General features: G+C 39.9%; 1 protein-coding gene across 1 annotated transcript; it reads left to right on the top strand.

Moving 5' to 3' along the window:
- LOC107630793 lies at positions 176-4,322 on the top strand. Its single transcript, XM_016334036.2, has 3 exons — positions 176-609; positions 1,262-3,109; positions 3,433-4,322. The coding sequence occupies exons 2-3, from the start codon at positions 1,562-1,564 to the stop codon at positions 3,763-3,765; spliced, it is 1,881 nt and encodes a 626-aa protein (XP_016189522.1). The 5' UTR covers positions 176-609; positions 1,262-1,561; the 3' UTR covers positions 3,766-4,322.

Genomic DNA, 12,878 nt, shown 5'->3' with positions numbered 1-12,878 from the left:
TTTAATTTTTTACACTGTTTTTTTAATCTATTTTGATATCTTATTTATTGTTAGTATCTTCTAAAACTATTTTTATTACTCATGTAAAATTTTTCGTACTATTTTAGTAATTTTCTCTAAGTGAAATTTAGAATTTTAGATCTTAATAGATAGATAATTATTTTTTTCTCAAAAGAAAGCAACATCATATGATGGTGCTTGAGGAACATGGCTTTAGTAGACTTTGGGACAAGAGACATGGACACAATAGTAGCAACCTGTTGTCTCTTCTTTCTCCGCTTACTCGTGTGAGAGAGTTTTCAATGCTTCTCTCTTACTCTTACGCTTACTGGCTTCAGTTACTGCTTCTATACATTGCTTTTTGTCATCACTTGCCATTGCTCCTTCTGTGGTGTTTGTTGAACTAGATTGAAGTGAAGTTGCTTGTTCTGAACCTCGTTTCAACGCTTAATTTGGACCATTTGGCCCGGCTTCACTAAATGGAGTTGCTTTTATAAGTTATTCTCATGGAAACTTTTTGCTCAAGTTTGGACATTAATGGTGGTTGTGCATTGAAGCTGGTTGTTGGGATTTCTTTTTCTTCAGTTTACTCCTCCAAGATCTACTCTAGTATGTCCTATTCCTTTTTCCACTCTTATGGTTTGGAATCAAACCCTGCTTTATTATTATTATTATTATTTATTCTATGATTAAACATTTGTACATCACACTTTACTCACATTTTGGGTATTATAAGGATAATCATGCAGTGTTCTTACTTCTTTCAGCATTTGTCTTTTCCTTTTGCAATTTCTTTATCCAACAGATCATATGGGATTTCTTTTCCGGTGTTCAGAATCCTAATAATGGTTTAGTCATTTATTTATTCTGTGATACAACCTATAATTTTTTTGAACAATGGTGGGGCGCGTCCTTTAGAATACTGGCCGTTTACAAGGTCATAATTGCCATTTCAAAATTACATTCTTTATGAGAGGGTAGCGACTGTTTTGCAGTGTAGGTACCATTCTATCACTTGATGTAAAAGAAAAAAAAATGTTGGAGCTAAACCCCTTCTTGATTATCGAGTCCAAAGCTTTTTTTTTTAATATTCTTTTTATACACAATAGCTTGGATTCATGAGTGTGATGTTGTTGGCATTTAGTCCTTTTTGTTTCCCTTGCCAAAGTGTGAGGATTAGTATACTTCTAGCAATATGATTATGTCAATGTTGTGTCCAACTCTTTCCTTGCTACACACTAATGTCTATCTTTTTCTGCAGGGCTCTGAATTCATCAATGGGACAAGACTTGGAGCTGGATATAAGTGAAAAGTATTCCGTGGGCCTGAGTCCCAATACCGTTCTTCCGTCTTCGAATGCAAAGAGATCCAGAAAAGGAAAACCCTCCGGGAAAGATGGTTTTATAACCCTCAAGGGGGACTTTGCAGATATAAAACTTGCTCACTTTCGCAGTGCTTCATGTAAGAGTCATTTCTCCGGCACTCATGGATTGGAAGGTAACATTGAAATGAAGCGTGGCTCCATGTATCAGAGTTCAGAGGAAAGAAAAGCGTAAGGAAAATGGGCATGGAAGGAAGGAAGAAAATTGAAATTTCCCGGAGGAGTGACATCTCTTTCTCAGGTAGCATTCTTGATTCTTTGTGTGGTTCAGATGCCGAAGATTCTGAGCCGAGAACATCGGAGATATCTCGGGATTCAAACTTGGGTTCCCTATCGGTTTCCAGGTCATTGGCTTACATGGAGCCAAAGTCTTCAAAAGACTTCATTGAAATTTGCATGAGTTCAGATGTCAAGCATGGGAGAGGTTCTACAAATTTAAGAAGTGATAAAATTGCTGATTCTCTAATTCATGGCAATTCTCATCTTGAAAAGGACACGGTTCACTCACTGAAAAAGTCAGTCTCTGCTAAGGTGGCTCACTTGTTGCTATCACCATCAGAAAGTGATTGCTCATCAAGTGCAAGTTCAAAAGTTGAACTTAACCCTCTTAGGAAAAGGATGAATCAATTCACAAAGTCAAAATCTTTGAGAAGTCCAACAAGCCATAAGGTGGAAACTAATGAGGCCAGATCAAATGAGACTGCAAACATTACAAGGAGCAGGACATATCAGAAATCGTTGTTAAGTGATTTATCTAACACAGGGAAACAGTCTGACATTATTTCTGAGTTCATCAGTAGAGAAATCCAGTATTCAGGTATAGCATCCTCACCAGTTCACCTGCATGGTAATCTCAGGATAGAAAACAAACATGGAGTACCATTTTTGGAGTTCAAGGTCAGGTGCCCTGAAGATGTCTTTGTGGCAAAGGCATGGAGAACTTGTCATGCTTTCAATTGGGTATATACCTTCCACTCCATTGATAATAGAAAGAAGAGCAGTGCAAGTGCAACTGGCTCGGAATCCCATGAGTTTGACAAAGATTGCTCCATGGTAGCACAGATGGTAGTTTCCAGCAATTTAGGTTCCGAACAAGAAAGCCAAGTATCTGATAACTCTATGGTGACAGAATTTGTGTTGTATGATTTTACACACTCAAGACCAAGTGTTTCACATGAAACAAAGTTTTTCTGTGAGCAAGATGCTTCTGAGAGACGAAAAGCTTCCAAGGAAGAGACTTTGAGGCTGGATGAAGAGAATCTTGCAAGTAAAAACAAACGTCAATACAAGCCTCTATCAACTGGTGTCAAATTAGATTACTCAGATTCTTATCATTCGTTGTCCACTAGATCATATTCAAACGTTGAAAGTGCTGCTATTGTTTTAGAAATTCCATTTTCTAGGAGAGAAAGCTTGAAGTACAGAAGAGGAGATAGAATAAGTGCTAAAGAGTACTCTAGCATTAGGGATCAGAGTAGAAATAGCCTTCATGAGAGCAAATTCCAGGAACAGTTGAAGGTGGTGATACCAACAGGCAATCATGGTTTACCAGACACCGAAAGTGAAGGTCCGTCGTCATTACTTGATCGATTGAGACATGGTGGAGGTTGTGACTGTGGTGGCTGGGACATGGCCTGTCCCCTTATTCTTTTAGGCAATCCTAGTATTCAATTTTCCGAAGACTGCTCTCTTATGGAGGAATATAAAGCTCTGGAACTCTTCATTCAGGTACAACTTGAATTTTGCAGAACAAGGATAGATACTTTTAAGGGAAATTTCAGAACCCTTGTAGAGTAACACTGTACAGTAGTTAAGAAGATCCTTCAAGCTAGCTTGAAAACTCTACCTTGTTAATTGTGTCTATCAAAATTAAGATAGTGCACAAAGTTATGAATTTGCAGATACTGTGCGGACATTGATATCCTTATAGGCTTTTTATTAACATTTTTTCTTATTAAAGCTTTCTTTATCTACTGCAAAGTTTAACTTGCTTCATTGTATGACTCGTTGTTCCTTTTTTACCATAACTTGTATTGCTTTGTGGTCTATAGGGGGCAAAAGAATGTAGCCCTACATTCAGCATGAGGAGAATTGAAGAGGGCCAATATGCAGTGGATTTTCATGTGCAATTATCCACGTTACAAGCATTCTCTATCAGTGTTGCTATTTTGCATGGCAGTTCCAACTTCAGCGAAGCAAGGCAAAATAAACCCCAACAACTATCTCAATGCAGCTCACTAAAAATGCTTATTGAGGAGGATGTAGAGTTTTACATCAAATCAGTCACAAAGGAGGAGAGCAGGAAAACAGTGTCCAAGACTCCGAAAGGAATCCCTCGACCGTATGCACTGAACCCACCTTTTTCTCCTATTGCGCGAGTATAGAGTGTAATTCAGGATTAAGATCTCAGCTTGGAGACATGAAGACAGAAGCAAAGTGTTTGCATCATAAAATCTCTGTTGTCTCTTATCCCTCCACCAGCCTTATGCTCTTAAAGTCATTGCTGGTTGTAGGGACTCTGCTTCTAGGAGACGAGCTGAACTTTTGTAACAAGCAAAATAGAGGATCTTAGTGATGATTCCATTTGCATGGATATAAAGTTTTGTTGCTGGAGGAAATGCCTTGCTCACTGAAGCTAAGAAAAATGCACTCTGAATGGGAAATACAGAGAGGAAATGTAAATGATCTGCTGCATTAGGGATATGATATTCAGAATCATTCTTTGTAATAAATTCTTTCATGCCAGTTACTAAAAGTACATGGGATAGCATGAGAATACTGTCTATATTGTAATGGGGGTAGTTAGATGGGGGAAATCTTTGAACCAGGTAGCATAGAAGCCCTTTTCTCTCTTCCAGTTTGTATGTGTATCTATTAAGAATCTCAAAGGAAAATTGATGGGAAGTGGACTGGGATGAATCCAAGTTATTTGATGTCCAAATGGATCTACCTTAAAATAGTATATATAAGAACCTTGTGATGATAAAATCTAGGCAATTATCATGAAATGGCAAAATAAATACACTCTAGACATGATGTTATATAGTTTCAATCCTGAATAATGTGAATTCGAGAATTTGTGGTGACAAATAATCATAATTAGGATGCTGGAAAACAAGATTGGCCTATTTCTGTAGAACACTGCAGGAATAGCATCCGATATTAAATAGCCGCAGTACGCGAGACACGACGTTCTTCTTCTTTCTCCTAGGTTTAAGTTAATTTTTTTTATATGTTTTGGATGTTTTTTTTTCTTATATTTTAGATGTTTCTTCTTTTTAGGTTTTGAATAATTTTTTTAATCGAAGAGCTCTACAATCAAGTGAATTATCTAACCAAGTCCAAGTGTCCAACCAACTTGTTATAATCGTTTTTCACATCATGTACCACTTATTGTACGCGCGGTTTTCTTCATCTTCTTCGAACGTGCTTCTTCTTCCTATTTACACACTTCTGCTGCTTTTTTTTCTCCTTATTTTTCCTCATCTTTCTCTTTTGTTATCGTCGTCATCATCACCATCACCACCACCATCACCATCACCACCTCCTCCTCCTTCTTTTCTCATTTGATTTATTATTTTCCTTCATTTTTCTCCTGCCCCTTCATTATCATCACCATCATTATCATCACTGTTATCGTTATCGTCGTCATCATTATCGATATCATAGTTGGAAATTTTGGTGTTAGAGTGAAGATATTTCGGTGCTGTTTTAGAAATTTATGAGTTGTTTTATTTATTAGATTAGTCGTCTTCTTCTTGTACGTAAATACCACTGTTCATTCTCTTTCGAACTTTTACACTTATTCTGCTTAATTTTATTGCGTTATCTACAGATTTTTTCACATATTCTCTTTTCTATTTAAATTTTGTAAATCTGCAACTCAAGTCTTCATGAAATAAGTTTTTAGTTCTATCACATCATTTAGTTGAAAATTTTGATGTTAGAGTGAAGACATTTCAGTGTTATTTTTTAGAATTTTATGTATTATTTTATATATGAGATAAGCATTCAATTCATTGAATGTGTAATATTTTTTAGAAAGATTCAAAATTTTTTGTATGTCGTGTTACTGAACTTTTGGTGTTAATTCGATGTTATCTTATTTCATTTTATAGAGTTAATGTGATCTTTTAGTATGCAATTAACTTTTTACATTTTGTATCATTGTATTTAAATTCCGGGGTCACTTTAAACAAATTTTGGTGTTATTTTTGTTTTTGACAAGAATTCAATTCAATAAGTGTGAACCTACATTATTCAACTAAATAAGATTGTAATAGAGTACAGACATATTCATTCAAGTCTAATATGAGAAACAATGCTCCTAAAAGAAGAGGTAAGAGTAACAAAAAATAAAGAAGAATAATAAGAAGTAAAAAAATGTAGCATTAAAGATATTTTTGCGTTTTTGTAGAAAAAATTCAATGTCAAAATTAAGAAATTTTGGTATTACTCTTCAGAAATTTTGGGATTATTGTTTGCACAATTCAAAACTTTCTTTCCTCCTCCTCCTTCTTGTTGTTATTTCACATTCTCATGATTCTTGTTCACACTCTTAACAAAATCTTTTTTTATGATTAAAAAATTTCGGTGTCAAAATTGTGAAACTTCTATGTCACGATTAAAAATTTTCTGGTGTTATTTTCTGATAAATTCAACATAACTCAAAAATCCTCCATCATCATCATCTTCTTCTTCTTGTTTTACCTTATCATAATTCTTTTTGTTTTACGCTTTTAATAAGAATAAAAATAAAAAAATAAAACAAAATAAAAAAAGAAACACATAGTGCTGCAAAATCATCAGGAAGAGGAGGAGAAGGAAAAGAGAAAAAATGCAGCAATAATAGTAATAATGAAAGAACGACGATGAGAAGAATACACGCAAAGAAGAAGAAATGCGAAAAAGAAAGAACGCGAAATACGAACGTTTACATTAGTGAAGAGTTGGAGTGTGTAGACACTAGATTCACTCTCACTAATGAAATTTTTTTTTTGAATTTAGACCAACTTGGTTGGACTTAGTTGTAAAAAAACTTGTATATGTAGTAATACTATTTTTTTTATAAGTTTTTTAGATGTTTTTTTCTTAGTTTTCGAATGTTCTTTAGATATTTGTTTTTATTTAGTTTTAGATATTTGTTTTTATTTGGTTTTTATTTGTTTTAAGATTTTAGATATTTTTTTTATTTAATTTTGGATATTTTCATGATAATTTGAATCTACATTTTCTCTAAAAAAAAAAATCAAAAAAGGACCCGGACAGTGGTGACAGCACGAATAATTTTGAGCGACGGACAGTGGTGAATAGTACGACATGGTTTTGGACTGCAATATGTGGAATTTTTTTTTTTTAGACTTTTTTTTTTACCATTCATATACTACTTGATTGTAATTAGTTGATACCTAGTTAGTTGCCTAAAAAAATTAGTTTTTATCCCAACTTTAGTCTTAACAAAAATTCCTTCAATTAATTTGGGTTTCAAATTCAGTCATACGGTAAGAAAGGAATGAGTTGACTTGATTCGATGAGCACATAGAAAAGGTAGAGGAGGCTTATTGTGGGTGAAAAAAAAAATACAAAAGAAGACTATAAAATCATGTAATAAACATGATTATTTAGTATTATATGAATTATATTGTTTGTGTCTTTGAATAAATTGCTAAATATTATATTTATTTATTTTAGAGTAATATTTTAAACAAGTCTTCAAAAAATTTATGATTTGATAGATTTGTCCTCAAAAAAATTTAACTAGAATTTTAGGTTTGATTTTTTTCATTAAACACTAAATATATCTCTAGCCCAATTTGAACGATTAAGACTATCAACGATGTTCTATGTGTCAGTTAACTCACTGATGTGTCACGTGCAGGATAATTTGGTTTCTGGCCACGTGAACAAAATGACGTCGTATCATATGAGAATTGTTACGGATCCGACCCACGGATCCTACGCCCGGAATGGTCCCCGAACCCGGTTACCCGGGTCCGACCCGCTTCGCCCTTCTAGAAGGCCCGGAACCGGTCCTCTAGAGCTCCTAACCAACTTTCGAATTCAAACGTCTCCCTTATCTTAGCCAAACAAGATAAGATAAGATAACTACCATCACCTATAAATAGAGGACCCAGGTCCCTCCAGGTATTCATTCATTCCTCACACCTTATACCTCTTAGATCCATTCTGACTTGAGCGTCGGAGTGTCTTTGCAGGTACCTCCCCCCATTGCTCCAGTCAAGTGGCGGCATGACGGAGAACCTCAAGGAGCAATCCTTCACCCGACACCCCAACTCAAACCCACAAAGCCCAACTCCCGAACTCCAAAGATAACACTCCTCCCACCCACGGGAGGATAATAAACGCGGCACATCGCCAACCAACCACAACCCAGCAACAACCAAGAGAGGACAACCATCCTCCCACTGAAGCCCGGCCACCCGATGGCCTGGAAGAGAAGGCGGTCCAGATAATCCAAGAGTTGTGCCTCAGGGTGCAAAACCTCAAAGGCCGAGTCATACCCAAAGAACGGTACCACCCGGAGCATACAAGTCAAGCGACCTCCAGGACCTAATCTCATCGCGATACCAGGAACACCAGGCCCATTGAGCAACAACACTGCAAACAACACGATCGCAACGTTTCCCTAGACCCGAAACACCGACGCGGAGAAGACGACCGACGATACTATCGGGAGGCCAAACAAGCAGGAAACATGCACGTGATAATGGAAGCCATCCCGTTCACAGAAAAATCCTTGAGAGCCAAACTCCTGAAGGACTTCAACAAGCCCACTGACATGAAATAGGACGGGACCAACGATCCCGGAAACACTTAACGGCCTTCGAGGGCAGGATGAACCTGGAAGGAGCCGCCGACATGATCCGGTGTAAGGCCTTCTCGATAACCTTAGCTGGCCCTGCGATCAAATGGTTCAACGCCCTCCCAAACGGGTCCATAGCCAGCTTCCACGATATTACCAGAAAGTTTATGGCCTAGTTCACTATCAAAATCACCAAAGTTAAATACCCCATTAGCTTGCTCGGAATTACCCAAAGACAAGACGAATCTACGAGAAAATACCTGACGGTCAATGGACTCACGGACTCAGTCGCGAGCCTCTGCCTGACCAATGGACTTATGAATAAGGACTTCTAAAAGTATCTCACCGCGAAGCCAGTCTGGACTATGCACGAGATTCAGAGCGTCGCTAAAGATTACATAAACGATGAGGAGGTGAGCCAAGTCGTGACGGCCAATAAACGGCAGAACGACAGTACGGCACCTCGCCAAAACACCCCACCAAGAGAAAACCAAAAGGAACACTCCAAACCAACAAATGCTCAAATTACACCCTCTTGTTAGCTCCCATCACCGAGATCTACCACCAAATAGCTGACCGAGGCGTCCTTCCAAAGGCCCGACCACTTAAAGAAAGAACGGGCGGCAACAAGAATTTATCTTGTGACTACCACCGAGGATATGGGCACAGAACACAGTACTGCATCGACTTAAAAGACGCTCTAGAGCAAGCCATACGAGACGGCAAGCTCTCCGAGTTCGCCAAGATCATCAGGGAGTCGAAGCGCACAGAAAGAGACAGATCACCAGAGAGGGAAGGACGCAACCCAAGGACACAAAGACAAGCCCCTCGGGAAAGTCCGGAAACAGACCTGACCATAGTCGTCAACGTCATAACAAGCAAGGATAAGCCGGAAAAGTCGAAATCGGCACTAAAAAAGAACCTCAAGGTCCTGGCAGTCAGAAACCAAACCCCAACAATCATCACCAATAATGCGATAACATTCTCCCCCGAGGACTGCCAATACGGCACCTCGGCAAAAGATGCCCCTTCGTTATCTCCGCAAAGATAGGAACCGGGCTGGTCAGAAGAATACTACTCGACACATGAGCAGATTCCAACATCCTCTTCAGGGGATCCTTCGACAAACTCGGGCTCCGAAACGAAAACCTACAAACCCACCATAATGGGGTAACCGGGCTTGGGGATAACTTCCTTCAACCGGACGGCACCATCACACTTCCCCTCACCATCAGAGCCGGGAACCAAAGAAAGACCATCCTCTCCGAATTTGTCATCCTCAAGAACTCCACCACCTACAAACATCATCCTCGGGAGAAAGACCATTAACAACCTCTCGGCGGTCATCTTCACCAAATTCTTACTCATGAAGTTCCAAGCCGATGACGGCACTATCGGCACAATACACAGAGACCGGAAAGTCGCGGTAGAGTGTGAGAACACCAGCTCGACCCTCCGCAAGAGATCTCGAGATGCGGCAGGCATCTTCCTCGCCGACCTCGATGTACGCCAAGACCAAAGTTCGCGCAGAACCGTGCGATGAAACGACAAAGAGGCAGAGTGGGACCTTGTAGACAAGGTCAGGAGCATAGCACACCTACGGGAGCTAGCCCTAAAACAAAGAATAAGTCTAAGGTACAATGGCAGCACGGTACGATGAGACTTTGGACCAGGAGACCTCGTCTTACGACAAAATGATATCGGTCCACCCACTCCCGGAGAAGGGATGCTCACGCCCAACTGGGAGGGTCCCTACCAAATTAGGATGGTAATCGAAAAAAGAGCCTACATGCTCGAAAGACTAGACGGGACCAAGCTTCCAAGATCCTGAAATTCCATCAACTTACGGTGCTACTATATGTAGAAACATCCTTCCAAAGCAACAAAATTGAGGTCGTTTAAGACTATCTCTTTATATTTTACCTTTTTTACTTGCATTTATTGCTTAAGTCATTTAATCATATATTTTCTTACTGGGCACTCTTTCCTACCCACATTGGGAGGTTTTAACGAGGCCCAAACCATAAATGGAAATTCATTTTCTCAAAAGCATTGCCCCGTCCGACGGCACGAACCAAACGTGGCTACACAGGAATCGATTACCCCGAGGCCAACAAAACGGATATCCAAATAAGTAAACGGCTACACGGGAATCGATCACCCCGATGCCAACAAAACAGATATCCAAATAAGCAAACGGCTACACGAGAATCGATTACCCCGAGGCCAACAAAATGGATATCCAAATAAGTGAAAAGGCTACCCGGGAATCGATCACCCAGAAGCCAACAAACGGATATCCGAATAACAAAACGGATATCCAAACGGCTACACGGGAATCGATTATCCACGGATATCCAAATAAGTGAACGGCTACCCGGGAGTTGATCACCCCAGAGCCAATAAAACAGATATCCAAAATAACAGAACGGATATGCAAATAACAAAACAGATATCCAAATAAGTAAACGGCTACACGGGAATCGATTACCCGAGGCCAACAAAATGGATATCCAAACAATAAAACGGATATCCAAATAAGTGAACGGCTACCCGGGAATCGATCACCCCGAAGCCAATAAAACAGATATTCAAATAACAGAACGGATATCCGAATAACAAAACGGATATCCAAATAAGCAAACGGTTACACGGGAATCGATTAACCCGAGGCCAACAAAACGGATATCCAAATAATAAAACGGATATCCAAATAAGTGAAAAGGCTACCGGGAATCGATCACCCAGAAGCCAACAAACGGATATCCGAATAACAAAACGGATATCCAAACGGCTACACGGGAATCGATTACCCACGGATATCCAAATAAGTGAACGGCTACCCGGGAATCGATCACCCCGAAGCCAATAAAACAGATATCCAAATAACAGAACGGATATTCGAATAACAAAATGGATATCCAAATAAGTAAACGGCTATACGGGAATCGATTACCCACGGATATCCAAATAAGTGAACGGCTACCCGGGAATCGATCACCCCGAAGCCAATAAAACAGATATCCAAATAACAAAACGGATATCCAAATAACAAAAAGAGTGACTCGTGAAATCGATCACCCGCAAAGCCAACAAAACGGAAATCCAAATAAGCTAAATAAACAAAGTCTTGAAATCGGCCCACCAAGAGGCCTAAAATAAGTTCACAATAACAATCCAAAAAAGGCCACACAAAACAAGCATGAGCTGACGGTCTTCCAACTTGCGGAAAGCCAGACTGACCAACATCCTACCAATAAATGCAGGATGATGTCACGCCCTTTTCAGGCCCCTCACAGTCTCCCAAACTACAGAGAATCAGACTCCCCAATGACTTAGCATTGAGACCAAGAAAGCATACTCTCATGCTCCGAGGACAACTGTTCCAGACCCGATCTCCGGGTCCTTCTTCAGAACGGTCATCAAGCTCGGCATGTGATGAGACGTCCAAACAACGTGCTCCTCGCCTGACCATGAAACGGCCAGGAACTCCCCAAATCCTCGACCTCGACTGGAAAAACCAAATAAATGATCTCCTTGCCAAACCACAAACGGCGAGGAAAAGGTTCCTCCAGCGATGAGACTGAGCACTCTCACTCTCTCGCTCCGGGGACAACTGTTACGGATCCGACCCACGGATCCTACGTCCGGAATGGTCCCCGAACCCGGTTACCCGGGTCCGACCCGCTTCGCCCTTCTAGAAGGCCCGGAACTGGCCCTCTAGAGCTCCTAACCAACTTTCAAATTCAAACGTCTCCCTTATCTTAGCCAAACAAGATAAGATAAGATAACTACCATCACCTATAAATAGAGGACCCAGGTCCCTCCAGGTATTCATTCATTCCTCACACCTTATACCTCTTAGATCCATTCTGACTTGAGCGTCGGAGTGTCTTTGCAGGTACCTCCCTCCATTGCTCCAGTCAAGTGATCCGGCATCTGCCTCAACCCGCAAGTTCTCGATCCATCTCTCAACCCGTACCAGAGACATCTTGTACAAGAATAAAACAACGTCGTTTTGAAGTGGGTCCTTAATTTAAAAGCCAAAAAACGAAACGACACCGTTTTAAAAGGGAGACCAACTCAAACAAGAAACCAATCATGGCGGCAAGGAAGACGAAAACCACAGTAAAGAGCTTAGCCCTAAAGGGGGAGTTGGCGCCATTTTCCACTCGAGTGGATATCGCAAACCCTAAGGAGAAAGGGAACACGTAGATGAAGGAAGTGGGTTGGATGAGCACGTGGAGTGGTAGAGGTCGGAGAGCCAGACACGTTCGACGAGGGAGAGGAGGATGAAGGCAGTGACAACACCGGCGACACCGAGGCAGAGGAGGAGAATTGGTAGGGAAGAGAAGAGGAGGGTGATGGAGTGTTGGCCACTCCGACAGGATAGGCCGGTTCGATCTGAAAATCGGTGAACCAGACTTTCAACCGATCCGGTCCATTGCCACTCTAGAAAAAATTTTAAAATTGTTAAAGATGTAGTTTGAACTGAAGTCCTCTTTGTTATTGGATGCTCCCCTTGCTACTAAACTATATTATTTCTCGTTATTTTATATACTAATTATTAATTATATAGTAAAAATATACAATAATTTTGTTAATATTATTTTAATTTTATATTCACTTATATTTAAATTAATTATATTTTTATTAGTAATAATTATTAAAATA

Source organism: Arachis ipaensis, chromosome B03 (assembly GCF_000816755.2).
Source record: "Arachis ipaensis cultivar K30076 chromosome B03, Araip1.1, whole genome shotgun sequence".
Taxonomy (NCBI): domain Eukaryota; kingdom Viridiplantae; phylum Streptophyta; class Magnoliopsida; order Fabales; family Fabaceae; genus Arachis; species Arachis ipaensis.
This window is presented reverse-complemented; position numbering and strand designations above follow the sequence as displayed.

Excerpts from the sequence above, each read along its gene's own strand:
- LOC107630793 (XM_016334036.2), top strand. The coding sequence starts at position 1,562 with ATGGGCATGGAAGGAAGGAAGAAAATTGAAATTTCCCGGAGGAGTGAC. Across the intron at positions 3,110-3,432 it reads CTCTGGAACTCTTCATTCAG|GGGGCAAAAGAATGTAGCCC; the intron begins GTACAACTTGAA and ends TGTGGTCTATAG.